This window comes from Diabrotica virgifera, chromosome 1, assembly GCF_917563875.1.
Source record: "Diabrotica virgifera virgifera chromosome 1, PGI_DIABVI_V3a".
Classification (NCBI taxonomy): domain Eukaryota; kingdom Metazoa; phylum Arthropoda; class Insecta; order Coleoptera; family Chrysomelidae; genus Diabrotica; species Diabrotica virgifera.
Genome location: NC_065443.1, coordinates 122332760 through 122351558, shown reverse-complemented (window position 1 = coordinate 122351558; position 18799 = coordinate 122332760). Strand labels below are relative to the sequence as shown.

The following is an 18799-nucleotide window of genomic DNA, read 5'->3' as shown; positions in this document are numbered from 1 at the left end:
TTCATATCCCAGTCATCCTAATAATTATGTAATTATGGCCCGGCAAATGACCTCGGATTGCCCAATCAAACTTAGCATCGTAACCACTACAAGTACATAAACCATGGTTGATTAATAACATTGATTTTTTCGATATCAACTAAGTTTCGATAACCAATAAATCGAAAACTATTAATTTTATCAAAAAAAATATAAAACATTTTTTGCTTACAATTAATGTTTTTACCAACATTTGCGGTCAAAATATAATAAAAAATTTCCACCCTCGAGATGGGGTGGCAAGCACCCCATGGTAAAAGCGTCTTTCGGCATCATATAGATTTTGTTTCTTGGACTATCCACTACTTATTATCAAACTTTCAAGCAAATCGATTCATTCTGTAAAAATTGCGAAGTGAAAAGTTTCAGTTCCTGGACTAATTATACTATTGGACTCTATAACTTCTGAACGTCTGAACTGATGTTGATCACTAAACATGAATTTAAAACGTATTGACAAGTAGTATCTGATGCATCCAAGATCAAGTATGATAACTGAACGTATTAGAGGAATTATTGATCTTGATAAACGGTTTTTCCCATAAGAAATAGATTTTGATCATACTTATGAAGCCTATAACTAAAAAATTCGAATTTTCCCAGATATGAGATATACACCGTTAGACGTGTCCTGAGTCCTCCTACAAACGCTCAGTTATTGGCGCAATTCGTAGGTTGAAATTTTGAGTAATTGTCGAAAAACCAAAATTTTCAAAGTTTAATTTTTCAGTTTTTCGGCTATGGTGAGCAGTGTGTATGTCTCAGGTTGATCGCTTAAGCACCATTTGAAAGCTTAACTCAGCCCTATTAATTTGGTGTATTTGCGGTTTTCCTGTCTCTCCTTGAACCTAAGATATATATGCCCAAAAAATATGCTATTTTTTATCTAAGTAGTCCTCTAGCTGGCTTACGGGTAGTGAGAAGTCAAAAATTAGACCGGTTCTGAATCGGCCCTCACACCCTCTTGAAACACAGAAAAAAAAATTCAGATCGGTGTAACTTTTCCACACACATACATACATACATATCCACAGAGAACGACAGTTCTCACCAGTGGCGCACAACACCCCTACAAGCGACACTATATATACACGAAAGTTTCGATTTTCTAAACCTGACTGAATTGAAAATTGGGCCAAATCCCATCTTAAAGTTTAGGAAAAGACTCGTCCATCCATATGTTACCTCTCCATTTTGGTCCAAGGGTGTGGATTTTACGGCCCTTCCCATTTAAAGCCTGTTTTTCGTTCTCGTCCCCAAAACTCCCAAAAATTTCAAAAATTTAAGCCCGATCTTTACGGCTTCTGATAGCACAGATCATTTCCTTTCCAACGCATGTTTAATTTTGAAAATCGGTTAATCCATTCAAAAGTTATCGAGCTCAGAAATATGACTTAATTTTTATTTAAAAAATGGAAAATGTTTGTGGATATGTATGTATGTATTGATGCGATCTTTATTATTGATATGAGATAATATTCTTATATGTCACTTAATTTAATCAATGTATTAATACTAATCTAATTAATTAACCAGATCACATATCAATATGTTTTCAATCTCAGGGCGAATTATAAATTAATTACTTACTTTCGTGGATTCTAAATATTTCTTAATGGTTCCTAATCGGGATAGAAAAGAAAAGAGTAAAAAAAATACACATATGGGTTACAATTATAATCAAAATATTTTTTATTTTATTTAAAAAGCAATCACTGCTTAATATTTGCTATTTCTTATTATTCTTAAACATAACATTTACAAATGGGAATCTTATTTCCTTTTGGTTTTCAATTGAAAGTTTTTATTAACATTTAACTATTAGGAGTTATTAGCAACAACTCTATTTAAGTTTGATGAAGCTTTTCTGATATTATTGATTATGTTATTCAATTTTTATGTGGAATTTAATACGAAAAAAACCATACATTCATGTCCAAACAAATGAGACTGACCTTTTCCTGGTGAACTGAAAATGTCCTCACACAAAACCCGTTCCTGCTATCCTTGGCTGCGATCAAACCTCGTCCTGGCTTCCAGTAATGTACTCCTTTGAAAAACTAGCTCGAATAGCTCTCGTTCCTGCTTCGGTCGTGATGCTGTGTTCTACCTTTTTCGAAACGGCTATCAGCTACCGGGACACTCTTGGCTCAAGGAGGTTCTTTTACTCTCGACCTGGCCTACTTCTCGTTCCACGATAGATACTCCACACTCACGGAACTACCGGCTTTCTCACTCTCCGTACACTACCGTCTACTACTCGACTTCACTTCTCGACAGCTCAAAACATTCTGATCTCACTTTGTCATCCATTCCCCTACTTTCTAAATATCCCTTCCAGATTCACAAATCAATCTTCCACCACCAACTCTCATTCGTAATATTCCTCAAAACCAATATTTAATCTTTCTAAATATGCTTAATGGATTTCAAAAGAAAATATTTAATTCCCATTCTAAAATACTTTCTAACTATTTACAAATTTTAATGACCTATTCTCTCTTTCAAATGAGTCTTATTTAGCATAGGCTAATGATCGAAACCTTCCGCGAAAAACGATAATGAACTATCATCTATTTCACTGAGTTTTATTTAGCATAGGCTAATGATCGACCTTCCGAGAAGAACGATAATGGTACGCGTCATTCACTTTGTTTATCTAAGCACATTGTTCCGAGTTTCGTACGCTTATTCTAATCACTTCTTAAAATTAAATATAACAATTTGTTGTATACAGGTTGTTCTAAATTTATATGCCCGTGGTTGAGAAAATTGAAAATATTTTATATTAAATTGAACTCTGTTTATAATTATCAAAATTTAATTTTCATATCAAATAGAAATATAACAAATCCCCGCCTTGTATTCGATAAAATTTATCTGCATTTTTAAATAAATTTTCTCGAGGCAAAACCAACTCCCTGTATATTTCCTTACTTTAATCTACGTCTTATATCCTAACTTACTATCTACTTCATGTAATTCTGTCTTTTATTCGTGATATTTGTATACATCGTGAATATTATAAATTCCTCGGATCTTTTCCGAGTTCCTGTGCCTCAACTCATAACTATTTATCCCATTTTCATTATTCACGATGTACGGGCCTTCGAAAACAGGCATCAACTTTGCGCAAATGCCCCCAGGAAGATTTGATACTCGTAATGCCCTCACGAGTACTTTTTCACCCTTTTGGAAAGTCACTGGTCTTCTTTTTCTATTTTGTTCCTGTCTTTGGATATATTTTTCGTTGCTTCGCCGTAATCTTCTCTGTACGGTTTCAATCACCTGTTGATATTCTTTTGGCTCTTGGTCTTCCCATGGCCTTATCGGCAATACACCCTTCATGATGTATTCTGGGGTCTCTTTTGTTACTGTGCTCGGAATTGTATTTAGATACCTTTCTATTTCCGCCATTTTCCTGTCCCAGTGGCGATGTTGACCATCTGTTGCAATGCGAAGAAATTTCGTCACTTCCTGTATGAATCGTTCCGAAGGATTACTCTGTGGATGCCTGATGCTGACAAAATTTGTCTCTATTCCTCGTTCTCGAAGTTGTCCCTTGAAACGATCATTTCGGAAATACGTTGCATTGTCCAGTAGAATCTTTTTTGGTGTTCCTACTATGGCTATAAAATTGTCGATTTTTCTTAATATCTCCTCCCCCTTTGTGGTGCGGCAACTATATAATTTTACGTATTTTGAAAACACATCCACCATTACCAGAATATGTTTGTTCCTTTTAGTGGTCATAATTAGATCGCTTAACATATCTATTGCTACAATGTCTAGTTTGTTTCGGGCTTCAATATTTTTGGCAACATTTTCGTTTTTGAAATTCCGACTCTTATATTTTTGACATACATCGCACTTCTGGGTAATTTCCTTTGCAATGCGGTAATCCTGTCGGCTGATGTAATTTTCCCTAAAAACGAGCCAAACTTTTCTGCTACCGATATGCCCATTGTCCTCATGTAATTTCTTTATTATCTTTACGGCCAATGTCTGTGTCACTAAATATAGTTCCTTTCCGTCTATTCTCTTAAAATATATGTCATTTTCTACTTCCGCTCTTCTTTTCTCTCTTTCCTCTAGGTCTTCTTGGTTTGTCCTTATCTCATTTAACGAATATATCCCTTCTTCTTGTATTAATCTATTTAGTCCCACCTGTAGAGTAATTGTTTCCTTTTTTCCCGTGTCCTCATCCCGTGTTAGAGCGTCGGCTATTATGTTGTCTTTTCCTTTTATATATCGGAACTCAAAATCATACTCCTGTAATAATAGAATGCCTCTATGTATTCTATTATTTACTAATCTATTCTTCATGATATGTACTAAAGCTGCATGGTCTGTTTCGATTGTGAATTTTGCTCCCAATAAGTAAAACCTCAATTTGTTTACGCAATATAGTACACTGGCAAACTCCAATTCTATAACACTATATTTTCTCTCATGTGTTTTAGTCACTCGCGATATAAAACATATCGGCACTTCTTGGTCGTTTTGTATTTGAGACAGCACTCCTGCAAATTTTTGTATGGACGCATCAGTTCGGAGTATAAAAGGTAAATTGTAAATGGGGTGGTATATTTTCGTTCCTTTTGCGAATTCTCGTTTTAATGTTTCGAAAGCTTCCTCCTGTTCTTCTTTCCAATTCCATTTTATTCCTTTTTTAAGCAACTTTATGAGAGGGATTTCCTTTTGGCTCAAATCGGGAATCAGTTTTTTAAAATAATTAATCGTGCCAAGAAAACCTCTCAATGTTTTCAAATTCGTTGGTCTTGGGTATTCATCTATGAGCTTGACTCTGTCTTCGGATAATCTTACTGTTTTGGTGTCCAATTGAAAACCCAAATAAATGACTTCTTTTTGAAAAAATTGACATTTTTCAATGTTTAATTTCAATCCCGCTGTGTCCAATTCTTCCAGAATTATTTCTATGTGTTTCAGATGACTCTGAGTATCTTGTGAAAAAATTAATAAATCATCGATATAATGAACTATGAAATCTTCGTGGCGATTCAAAATGGTATGTAGAGCTCGGACGAGTGCAGCACAAGCACTCTGCAATCCAAACGGCACTACCTTAAACCGGTAGACAATACCATCAATAGAAAAAGCGGTGTAGTTTCTACACTTTTCAGCTAACGGTATCAACCAAAAACTGTGTTTTAAGTCAATTTTCGAAAATATGTGTGACCCGGTGATTCTTCCAAAAATGGCCTCGATGTTTAGAGGTGATTCATATTGTGATACAGTGTGCTGGTTGATATTCCTGGCATCTAAACATAATCTCAATTCTCCACTGCTTTTCTTTACTATCACAATCGGGTTAACATACGGTGAATCACATCTTTCGATGATTGGATCTTCCAACATTTTATTTATTTCTTCTTTCACCTCTTGTCGATACTTGTATGGAATCGGGTAAGTCTTTGATCGAAAATTTCCCAAGTTTTTCACCTCAAATGAATGTTCGTACTTTTTAGTCACTCTGTTTTCCTCATTGATCAAATTTTCGTAGTTTCTTAACATCAACCGCAATTCTTTTTCTTTCCCTTCTCCACATATCAATTTTCTGTCTTTTTTCTCAGATTCTTCACACATGTTTACTGTGCATTCTGCATCCTCGTTTGCATATACCTTCTCTTCAAATACCACTGTTTCAATCATATTCTTTTCACTTTCATTTTTTAGCTTTATTTCTTCTTCTCCTGAGCCCGTCTCTTCTTTTGAGGAATCCCAGGTTTCCTTTGTTTCTGATACTCTCAAATTTTCTTCTTCTGGGCTCAACTCTTCTTTTGAGGAGCCACAGGTTTCATTTTCTTTTATCTTTTTCTGACCTTTTCTCCTTTTTCTTCTTTGTCCTTGCTTCGCTGCCAAATTCTTTTCCACTGTTTGTTCTTTACCTGATTCGTCCGTATTTTGTTTCTCATGTTCCTTGTCCTGTTCTTTTTCTTTTTCTTCTGTTAGTTTCATCGTATTATTTTTAAAATCTATCACTACATGTTTTTCTGCCAATTCGTCCACTCCTACTATCATGTCATGTGACATGTTTGGCATTATTACACATTGTAGTGCATACATATTCTTGCCCAGTCGTACCATTACTCGTATGCCTTCATTTATAGTTGCCAATGTCCGTTTGTTTGCGCCCACTAAATTTACCCTAGGTATTTTATAAATTAAATTTGTTAAGTTAACTTCTTCTATTAGTTTTCTGTTGACCAATGTTATTTCAGATCCAGTGTCTATCATAATTTTAATTGGTTTCTCGTTGATAAATCCATCCACAAATTTTAAATTAACTCCATTTTTCTTTTCGTTGTTTCCTGCCAATTTAATAAACTCCTTGGGGTGACAAAAGATTCCTGTTTGATTTTTGGTTTTTAGTGAGCGCCGTCGTGAAAAGACGCCGGTTGCTCATCGTTGTTTATATTTTCGTCATAATGTCTCTCTCCGTCATATTCATCTGTCTGGGTATTATTTACTTCTCTTCTATTTTCTCTTGGTCTGTCGGATCTGTTTCGGTTTTCTCGATATCCCTGTTCATTTTGTCTACCATTATTTCTGTTTTCTTGATTTGAGCGTGTGGTGTTTCTATTCTGGTATTCTCGATTTCTGTCCTCATTCCATTGCCTATTTCTTTGTTCATAATTTCCTCTTCCGTTGTCTCTATTTTCGTTTTCCCTTCTGGGATTAAAATCTCGTCTTGTATAGTCCCTATTATTTTGATTTCTACCTCTGTAATCTTGTGTTTCTCGGGGCCTGTAATCTTCTCGCGACCTTCTTGATTTTCTTTCTCTTAGACGTGATTCTCTTATTTGTAGGAATTGGCATAAACTATCTATGTCTTTGTAATTTTGCAATGTGATATGGTCTTCCAGCGTTTCCTCGAAATGTCTTGCAATCAGTTCGACTAATTGTTCCGATGAGTAATTATATTGTAAATGTTTTGCATTATTGTAAATTTGCAAAGCATATGTCCTTTCTGATACACCCATCCTATCATTGTATTTCCCATTTTGCAATTCCTTGTTAATTTCCAATTGTTGGACCTTTCCCCAGAAATAATTCAAAAATTTTTGTTCAAATTGTTGCCAATTGCCGAATTCTTCTTCTTTACTATCGAACCATAGGCTTGCTTCATATTTGAGATGGTTTCTGATAGTTTCTTTTGCTGTATCGAAATTTCCGATGTGCTGTATTTTCTTTTTCAGGCTATTTATGAACGGCACTGGGTGTAATCTTCTTACATCCCCGCCAAACCTTATCTTCACGTCATCTGTGCTATGTATAACCATTTCTCTTCTTTCTCCGACATTCTGTTGCGTCCTGTTTTCCGTGACTTGTTTTTCTATTTCTGTGATTCTTTTTTCCACTTCTTCTCTGTCTACTTGAATAGCATTTTCCAACTTGTTTTCCAAACTTTCCATTTCTTTTTTCTGGCAATTCGTTAACTCCTTCATTTTTATTTCTTGTTCTTGCATGTGATCTTTAATTTTCATTTCTTGCTGTTCTATCTCGTTTTTCATTGTTGTCAAACATCCTTTTATTTCCTTTTCATACTTTTCTATGCGTTCCTCTATTTTCTTATTGTTCTCTTCTATTGCTTGTTTTGTTTCTTTTTGATTGTCATCCATTTTTTGCTGTGTTTCATCCATTTTTTGATCCACTTTATCCATTTTCTTTGATGTTTCTTCCATGGCTTGTTTCGTTTCACGTTGATTTTCATCCATCGTCCTTTTTGCTTCATCCATTGCTTGTTTTGTTTCTCTTTGATTGTCATCCAGTTTTTGTGACTGGAGTTGCATCAGTTGTAATAGTTTATCTATTCCTGATAATTCTTGCTGTTCTGATGCCATGATTGTCGTGTCTAAAATATCTTCTTGGTCTGAATGTTCTTTTTGTTTTTTGTTATCCTTGCTTTGGCTTCTTGTCACAGACATTTGTTTTCAAGAAGTATTATCCCCGCCAAATATGAAATTTTACTAGTATGTTACCAATACGACTTTTTTTTTTTACCCAAATATTATAAATTGTCAATAAATATATCAAATGTAAATATCGTAAAAATAAAATATTAAATCAGTTATGTAAAATTTGTACCTAAAGAGATCTAAAATTTTATGTTATCAATTGTAAGTATCTCACTTTTTACCACAGGCATATAAATTTTCAAATACCGGCTTTACTCTTTCTATCCTTCAAATTTGCCACTAGAAATACTTTACAATGCTTTCCACGTTGGACGACAGTTGATGCGATCTTTATTATTGATATGAGATAATATTCTTAAATGTCACTTAATTTAATCAATGTATTAATACTAATCTAATTAATTAACCAGATCACATATCAATATGTTTTCAATCTCAGGGCGAATTATAAATTAATTACTTACTTTCGTGGATTCTAAATATTTCTTAATGGTTCCTAATCGGGATAGAAAAGAAAAGAGTAAAAAAAATACACATATGGGTTACAATTATAATCAAAATATTTTTTATTTTATTTAAAAAGCAATCACTGCTTAATATTTGCTATTTCTTATTATTCTTAAACATAACATTTACAAATGGGAATCTTATTTCCTTTTGGTTTTCAATTGAAAGTTTTTATTAACATTTAACTATTAGGAGTTATTAGCAACAACTCTATTTAAGTTTGATGAAGCTTTTCTGATATTATTGATTATGTTATTCAATTTTTATGTGGAATTTAATACGAAAAAAACCATACATTCATGTCCAAACAAATGAGACTGACCTTTTCCTGGTGAACTGAAAATGTCCTCACACAAAACCCGTTCCTGCTATCCTTGGCTGCGATCAAACCTCGTCCTGGCTTCCAGTAATGTACTCCTTTGAAAAACTAGCTCGAATAGCTCTCGTTCCTGCTTCGGTCGTGATGCTGTGTTCTACCTTTTTCGAAACGGCTATCAGCTACCGGGACACTCTTGGCTCAAGGAGGTTCTTTTACTCTCGACCTGGCCTACTTCTCGTTCCACGATAGATACTCCACACTCACGGAACTACCGGCTTTCTCACTCTCCGTACACTACCGTCTACTACTCGACTTCACTTCTCGACAGCTCAAAACATTCTGATCTCACTTTGTCATCCATTCCCCTACTTTCTAAATATCCCTTCCAGATTCACAAATCAATCTTCCACCACCAACTCTCATTCGTAATATTCCTCAAAACCAATATTTAATCTTTCTAAATATGCTTAATGGATTTCAAAAGAAAATATTTAATTCCCATTCTAAAATACTTTCTAACTATTTACAAATTTTAATGACCTATTCTCTCTTTCAAATGAGTCTTATTTAGCATAGGCTAATGATCGAAACCTTCCGCGAAAAACGATAATGAACTATCATCTATTTCACTGAGTTTTATTTAGCATAGGCTAATGATCGACCTTCCGAGAAGAACGATAATGGTACGCGTCATTCACTTTGTTTATCTAAGCACATTGTTCCGAGTTTCGTACGCTTATTCTAATCACTTCTTAAAATTAAATATAACAATTTGTTGTATACAGGTTGTTCTAAATTTATATGCCCGTGGTTGAGAAAATTGAAAATATTTTATATTAAATTGAACTCTGTTTATAATTATCAAAATTTAATTTTCATATCAAATAGAAATATAACAGTATGTATGTATGTATGTGTGTGGAAAAGTTAAACCGATCTGAATTTTTTTTCTGTGTTTCAAGAAGGTGTGAGGGCCGATTCAGAACCGGTCTAATTTTTGACTTCTGACTACCCGTAAGCCAGCTAGAGGACTAGGTAGATACAAAATAGCATATTTTTTGGGCGTATATATCTTAGGTTCAAGGAAAGACAGGAAAACCGCAAATACACCAAATCAATAGGGTTGAGTTAAGCTTTCAAATGGCGCCTAATCGATCAAGCTGAGACATACACACTGCTCACCAGAGCCAAAAAACTGAAAAATTAAACTTTGAAAATTTTGGCTTTTCGACAATTACTCAAAATTTCAACCTACGAATTGCGCCAATAACTGAGCGTTCATAGAAGAACTCAAGACGCGTCTAACGGTGTATACCTCATATCTGGGAAAATTCGAATTTTTAAGTTATAGGCTTCATAAGTATAATCAAATCTATTTCTTATGGGAAAAACGGTTTTTCAAGCTCAATAATTCCTGTAATACGTTCAGTTATCATACTCGATCTTGGATGCGTCAGATACTACTTGTCAATACGTTTCAAATTCATGTTTAGTGATCTACATCAGGTAAACCGTTCAGAAGTTATAGAGCTCCAAAAGTATAATTAGTCCAGGAACTGAAATTTTTCACTTCGCAATTTTTACAGAATGGATAGATTTGCTTGAAAATTTGACAACAAGTAGTGGATAGTCCAAGGATCAAAATCTATATGATGCCGAAAGACGCTTTTACCATGGGGTGGTTGCCACCTCATCTCGAGGGTGGAAATTTTTTATTATATTTTGACCGCAAATGCTGGTAAAAATATTAATTATAAGCAAAAAATGTTCATTATACACTTTTTTGATAAAATTAATAGTTTTCGATTTATTGGTTATCGAAGCTGTTAGTTTTATATCGAAAAAATTACCAGAGAACGGCAGTTCTCGCCAGTGGCGCAGAAATACACCCCCCTACACGCGACACTATTATATACACGAAATTTTCAATTTTCTAAATCTGACTGAATTGAAAATTGTGCCAACTCCCATCTTCAAGTTCAGAAAAAGACTCACCTATTCATATGTCAACCATCCATTTTGGTCCAAGGGTGTCGATTTTACGGCCCTTCCTATTTAGGGTCTGTTTTTCGTTCTGGTCCCCAAAACTCCCAAAAACTTCGAAAATTTAAGTCCGACCTTTGCGGCTTCTAACAGTACTGATCATTACCTTTCCAACGCATGTCTAATTTTGAACATTACCAGAGAACGGCAGTTCTCGCCAGTAGCGCACACCCACACCCCCTACACGTAACACTATATATACACGAAATTTTCGATTTTCTAAATCTGACTGAATTGAAAATTGGCCAACTCCCATCTTAAATATATATTTTGAATTGCAAAGTTTAGAATTCCTTCCCTATCGTCTTTACTGCAGCATCCATATGACTTGCAAATTGTAGAAGTCTTGGAGGTGTATACATGGGGATGTACCAGTAAGTTTTCAATTTAAAAATCTTTTAGTAATTTTAGTAATATTAATTATTTGCTATTAGGATTGAAAACTTGCTTCGTATTTTTACGGCCAGATGGCGCTAGCCACCCAATACCATCATTTTGGCTGCAATATTTGGAAAAACATTTCGATGCGATTTGATTGGATTAAGGAGAACAGTGCCTACGTTCCTTCTGATGAAGCTCCAATAAGAGCAGAAAATTGCAGTTAAAGGGACTGGCTGCACTCCTTATTCTAGTTAAAAAGTAAGATTGTTTTTCCTTCGTATTGCAGCCGAATATATAAAAATGGTACACACATTTTTATCCCATCTTAAAGTTCAGAAAAAAAGTCACCCATTTATATGTCAACCATCGATTTTGGTCAAAGAGTGTAGATTTTACGGCCCTTCCTCTTTAGGGTCTGTTTTTCGTTCTCGTCCCCACAACTCCCAAAAACTTTAAAAATTTAAATCCAACCTTTGCGGCTTCTAATAAACCTGATCATTACCTTTCCAACGCATGTCTAATTTTGAAAATCGGTTATACCATTCAAAAGTTATAGAGCTTAGAAATGTGACTTAATTTTTATTTAAAAAAGGGAAAATGTTTGTGGATATATATGTATGTGTGTTTGAAAGTTAAACCGATTTGATATTTTTCCTCTGTGTTTGAAGAGGGGGTCAGGGCCGATTTAGAACCGGTGTAGTTTGTGACTTTTGACCACCCATAAGCCAGCTATAGGACTTAGTAGGTACAAAACGGCATATGTTTTGGGGGTATATATATTCGGATCAAGAAGAGCCACGAGAACCGCAAATACATCAAATTAATAGTGTTGACTTAAGCTTTCAAATGGTGTTCAAGCCGTCAGGATCAGACATACACACGGCTCAGTATAGCTGAAAAACTGAAAAACTAAACTTTGAAAATTTTGGTTTTTCGACAATTACTCAACATTTCAACCTACGAATTGCGCCAATAACTTAGCGTTTGTAGAAGGACTCAAGACGAATTTAACGGTGTATACCTCATATCCCGGAAAATTTGAAATTTTTAGGTTATAGGCTTCATAAGTATGATAAAATCTATTTCCTGTGGGAAAAACGGTTTCTCAAGCTCAATAATTCCTGTAATAGCTTCAGTTATCATACTTGACCTTAGATCCATCAGATATTACTGGTCAACACGTTTCAAACTCATGTTTACTAATCAAAATCGGTTAAGCCGTTTAGAAGTTATTAAGCTACAAAAGTATAATCCAATTAACGATTATTCCCGAAATGGTTTATGTAGTTGTAGTGGTTACGACGCTAAATTTGATCTGGCAACGGGCAGTCCGACTTCATTTACCGGCCATCTCAATATTTTTTTTTTCAATATATTTCGAATAAAAAAAATCTAGTGTACATTCGATGGACACTAGATCATTTGGGAGATAATGCAACAAAGGTGACCATTTATAAAGCTTGACGTGTAATAGAGGAACATTGTATTCAACTTCATACATTTAATTTATAAATAACTTTGAAAAACTCCTGATACAAGAATAAAAAACCGCTAAACGCCGTAAAAATGAGTGGCGCATAAAATATTCCAGCTACAAAAGATCTGATATGAATATTACGTGGCGCGAAAATGGATTTTCATTTGATGCAAAACAAAATTCTAGTTTTATTTTAAAAGATTTTTCCATAATATTTGCTAAATTTGAAGTAAACGCGCCACAAAAGAGTTTCAAAATTCAAACTGTATCAAAGTTACTCTTTTGTGGCGCGTTTACTTCAAATTTAGCAAATATTATGGAAAAATATTTTAAAATAAAACTAGAATTTTGTTTTGCATCAAATGAAAATCCATTTTCGCGCCACGTAATATTCATATCAGATCTTTTGTAGCTGGAATATTTTATGCGCCACTCATTTTTACGGCGTTTAGCGGTTTTTTATTCTTGTCTACATACATACAAACATTTTCCCTTTTTTAAATAAAAATTGAGTCATATTTCTGAGCTCGATAACTTTTGAATGGTATAACCGATTTTCAAAATTAAACATGCGTTGGACATGTAATGACCGGTGTTATCAGAAGCCGCAAAGGCCGGGCTTAAGTTTTTGAAATTTTTGGGAGTTTTGGGGACGAGAAGGAAAAACAGACTCTAAATGGGAAGGGCCGTGAAATCCACACCCTTGGACCAAAATGGAGATGTAACATATGGATAGACGAGTCTTTTCCTATACTTTAAGATGGGATTTGGCCCAATTTTTAATTCAGTCAGGTTTAGACAATCGAAAATTTCGTGTATATATAGTGTCGCTTGTAGGGGTGTTGTGCCCCACTGGTGAGAACTGCCGTTCTCTGTGGATTAGGTACCTACCTACAGTGAGGGGCAAAATTATGAAATAAATTCTTTTTTTTGAAAATTTTTTTGTGTATTTATTTTTCCAGGTTACTTTATTACTAGCTGAAAACTTCCTGAGCCTAAAGTTGGGTGAAGTGTGGGAGGAGTTACAACTAAAATTTGAAATAATTAAATTCGAGCCCCTACCAATAGATGCGTATATTATAAATTCTTTAGTTGAAAGGACTCACCAATGGGGAGCACATCTGAAAGAAGCTCAGAGAGACATATTAAAACAGGAAATAGCAGACGTAAGAACTTAAAGTCATGTAGTTTATTATTTCTTTAAGTTGTTAGGTTAAAGTTATATCGTCTAAAATGTTCAAGTGTTTGTTTTGTTCAAAATGGTGTACCTATATAGTCCAGAGAAATAAGATTTTTCTCGTGAGACATCCCCCTCCAGGCCGAAACCAAATTTTTTGAGTAGTATGGACATCTATATAATAACCTATATGTTTCCTGAGCCGATTTTGATGATATACATAGCTATAAACAAATAAAGATCAAAAAACGGTAAATTTTCGCATTTTTCGTCTATTACTAAAAAGTGAAGCATTTTAAACAAATTTGAGAGTAAGAAACTGATAAATCATATAAAAAAACTTCAATATGGCGTTCGCTGCATATGTCTATCCTTATTTGTTGCTTAGAAAATTGCAAAATAAGTCATACATTTTGAGATTTTATAAATGTTCATAACTTATGCAAAAATTAAGTTAGAACTTTCTTATTAAACGGAATGCTGAGACTTCTGGTGCTTAAATTATATTTTAAATTTCAAAGCAATTGGTCAAATAGTTTAAAAGTTATTTAATTTGTTTATCCCAAATTAATTTTTTTTGCAACACTATAAGTCAGAAAACGATGAGGTTACAGTAATACTTCGGACAGTTTATGAAAGAAGAAGATTTATGCTATTAACTTAATTTTAAAAAAAATGACAAAAAATAATTATAAATAGTGTAAAATTATTTTGCAAAAACATGTCGAATTTTTGCTTATAAACAATTAGAATAACTTTTTAACCGTTACGCTTAGAAAAATTATTTTTCCATATTTAGAAAGACAAAATTTTTATATACATTTAGAAAGAAAAACAATTGTCCTACGACAATTAGGGACAAAGTTAGCCCCCTTCTTTTTTAATTCACGGCAGCTTTGTTTATAGCAATTAAGAAATAAAATTAGCCGCATTTGAAAGAACATACTTCAAAGTTTTAACGTACCAAGTATACAAAAGATTTCCTTTCAAGGAAATCGTCCACAAAGCTTAAAAATGTGGCCCTTAAAATCGGCCGGCGTTGAAACTTGGGACAGCGATGAGGGGGGGAAGAAGCTGTTAACTGTATCTCTGGTTCTCGATTATTTATTTCGTTGTTTCTTTTTTTAATTTGTATGTACTTTTTACGTACATTACGAATATGCGTTATTTAAATAAACTAATTGTTATATACACCATCAAATTTGTTTAAACAATTTTTTTGATGTAACTTTTATTGTAAAACGTACATATTAGTTATACAGGGCGTAACAAAAATACAGGTCATAAATTAAATCACATATTCTGGGACCAAAAATAGATCGATTAGTCCTAACTTACCTTAATACAAATGTGCACATAAAAAAGTTATAGCCCTTTGAAGTTACAAAATGAAAATCGATTTTTCCAATATATCGAAAACTATTAGAGATTTTTTATTGAAAATGGACATGTATCATTCTTATAACAGGAACATCTTAAAGAAAAATTATAGTGAAATTTTTGCATCCCATAAAAATTTTATGGGGGTTTTGTTCCCTTAAACCCCCCAAACTTTTGTGTACAACCGAATTAAATTATTATTGTGGTACCATTAGTTAAACTCACTGTTTTTAAAACTTTTTTGCCTCTTAGTATTTTTTCGATAAGGTAGTTTTTATCGAGTTGCGGCTTCATTTTTAATATGTTTACATAAAAAAGAATGTGTGTGTACTTTGTACGCACGTAAGAAGTTATACTTCTATATTATATGATTTCTTAAAAATAAATATACTTTAAACAGTTTGTTTTAATTTTTTTAAACACCAAACTAATTTTGTGCTTACCGCTTTCAAAAAAATAAAAAAAAGTATAGGATTGCACTGGATTCGAACTCAAGACCTCTCGATCTCTGACCGAATGCTAGATATACCAAATACGCTACGAGGACTGTGTCTGTTTCAGTTCGGACGTACCTAATGAAAATTCACGGTAACAAACAGACAAGGTGAAGTATTAAAATGTACAATAAAATGTTTTAATAATACTCATCTTACTCCTGAGGAAGACAAATCCAAAGAGACAAAAATTATAATAAATATATTTACTAAAAACACTAATATATTCTTTTCACACCTTTTCTTGCACTGATATATTTATACATAACTTGAAAGATTCAGCAACTAAACGCCATACTGTCTGTGTGCGCATGCGCGCAGTATTATGAAATTTTACTCTCAATCGCGCCTAAAGAAGTATAACTTCAAAAATTTTATGGGGGTTTGTTCCTTTACACCCCCCAAATGTTTGTGTACGTTCCAATTGAAGTATTACTGCGGTACCATTAGTTAAACACAATGTTTCTAAAACTTTTTTGTCTCTTACTATTTTTTCGATAAGGCACCTTTTATCAAGATGTGGCTTCTTTTTTAATATGGTTCAAAATATGCCTAAAAATGTAAATTATAAATAATAAATGTTCATACGATTACAAGTCTTCATAATCGTACTTAACCATATTATACAAATATGTGGTGGATTTGACGAATATTTAAAATATCTCAATAAAAACTGACTCTTCGAAAAAGTACTAAGAGGCAAAAAAAATTTTAAAAACATTGTGTTTAACTAATAATACCACATTAATAATTTAATTGGAACGAACACAAAAGTTTGGGGGGGTTTAAAGGAACAAAACCCCCATAAAATTTTTATGAGGTGTCAAAATTTTACTATAATTTTTTTGTAAGATGCTCCTGCCATAAAAATACCACATGTCTATTTTCAATAAAAAATCTCTTCTATATATTGGACAAAATCGATTTTCATTTTGTAAATTCAAAGGGCTGTAACTTTTTTTATGTGCATATTTATACTAAGGTAAGTTAGGTTCAATCGAACTATTTTTGGTCCCCGAATATGCGATTAAATTTATGACCTGTATTTTTGTTACACCCTGTAATTATTATATTACTAATCCTATTCAATTATTCCTAAATCTAAAATTGGCTTATAATATTAAATTGAAAATAAAAAATCTCAAATAAACTAGGATTTATTTCTTGATAAACATGCTACTAGATAAACGAAAAATGAAATGTAACAAAATTAGAGAGAGGATAAAAAGAACAAAATTATTTTCAGAAATTTTCTACAATATTGTAATAATTGTATCTTACAACATTGAAAGTTATAATTTTAAGATTGCAAAAAAAAACAAAAATTAAGATATTTCATACATTTTGGTATGATAGCAAGACTATTAAAATAAAATTAAAGGAGGTTTATCTAGGAATACTTGTATTTTTATGGAAAACGTAACAATTATCAGTTACCCATTTATTATAAGTTTTTGTAAAGTCAAGTGCATATGATCCACTCCTATAATTGGCAACAAAGTCATTCCTAAAAATATCGTAAAAGAATTTCCAAAAATTGTTTACACAATTTACATAGTTAATTAAATAACCACTTTATTAACAAAAAACATATCCGTAACGTACGCAAAGAGTACATACAGATTAAAAAAAGAAACTCCAAAATAGATAACAGAGAAAGATTGAGGTTTTGATAATCGAAGTCCATAAACTATTTATATCTCTGTACTAACAAGTACCTACTCGGTGCAACCAGTTTTGCAAGAGCAGATAGTTTATTGTAATAAAATATCTGATATAAAGATCTGTTGATCGGATCGGCACTAACGGTTCTTAGCTTAATTTCCAACCCCAATCAACGTTTATCTCTTTTTTAGTGGTTCTGTAACTTCAGTTTTTCATTCATCTAATAGCATGTTTACTAAAAAAATAAAACCTAGTTTATTTGAGATTTTCTGATTTCCATAGACCAATACTATTTTTAGAAACCATCGAATGGGATAATTTGTTTTTTCATACTTTAAACTATTACTAAGTTTAATAAAAAACTATGTATTATTATATTATTCATAAATATGTATGTTTTGTGATTAAAATTACTTCAAATTTTATTAAAAAAAATTGAAAAAAAAATTGTTTAAACAAATTTGATGGTGTATATAACAATTAATTTATTTAAATAAAGCATACTCGTACTGTACGCAAAGAGTACATACAAATTAAAAAAAGAAACGTCGAAATTCATAGGCGAGAACAAGAGATACAGCTAACATTTCCTTCCCCCTTCTCATCGATCTCCCAAGTTTCGAGGCCGGCCGATTTTAAGGGTCACATTTTGAAGATTTGTGGACGATTTGTTTGAAAGTATATATTTTTTATATTTGGTACATTAAAACTCTGAAGTATGTTCTTTCCAGTGTGATTGATTTGATTTCGTAATTGTTATAAAGAAAGCTGCTGTGAATTAAAAAATGGGGGGGCGGCAACTTCGTCCCTAATTGTCTTAGGACAATTTTTTCTTTTTTAAATTTGTATAAAAATTCAGTCTTTCTAAATGTGAAAAAATAATTTTTCTACGGGTAATGGTTAAAAAGTTATTCTAATTGTTTGTAAGCAAAAAAACGACATATTCTTGCAAAATAATTTTGCGATACTTAGAATTATTTTTTGTCATTATTTTTTAATTATGTTATTAGTATAAGTCTTCTTCTTTCATAAACTATCCAAAGTATTACTGTAACTTCATCATTTTCTGACTTATAGTGTTACAAAAAAAATTAATTTGGGATAAACAAATTCAATAACTTTTAAACTATTTGACCAATTATTATGAAATTTAGTGTATAATTTAAGCACCAGAAGTTCCAGCATTCCGTGTAATAAGAAGATTCTAAGTTCATTTTTACATAAGTTATGAATATTTATAAAAACTCAAAATTTATGAATTATTTTACAATTTTCTAAGCAACCAATAAGGATAGACATATTCAGCGGGAGCCATATTGAAGTTTTTATATGGTTTATGAGTTTCTTACTTCCAAATTTGTTTAAAATGCTTAGCCA

General features: G+C 32.8%; 1 protein-coding gene across 1 annotated transcript in view; it reads left to right on the top strand.

Annotated features, from left to right (window-relative positions):
- Nucleotides 1–18799, top strand: part of LOC114324351 (uncharacterized) — a 94681-nt gene that overhangs the window by 64329 nt on the left and 11553 nt on the right. The window contains exon 12 of the mRNA XM_028272154.2: nt 13669–13872. Coding sequence (XP_028127955.1) covers nt 13669–13872 — 204 coding nt within the window. The remainder of the gene's footprint in view (nt 1–13668; nt 13873–18799) is intronic.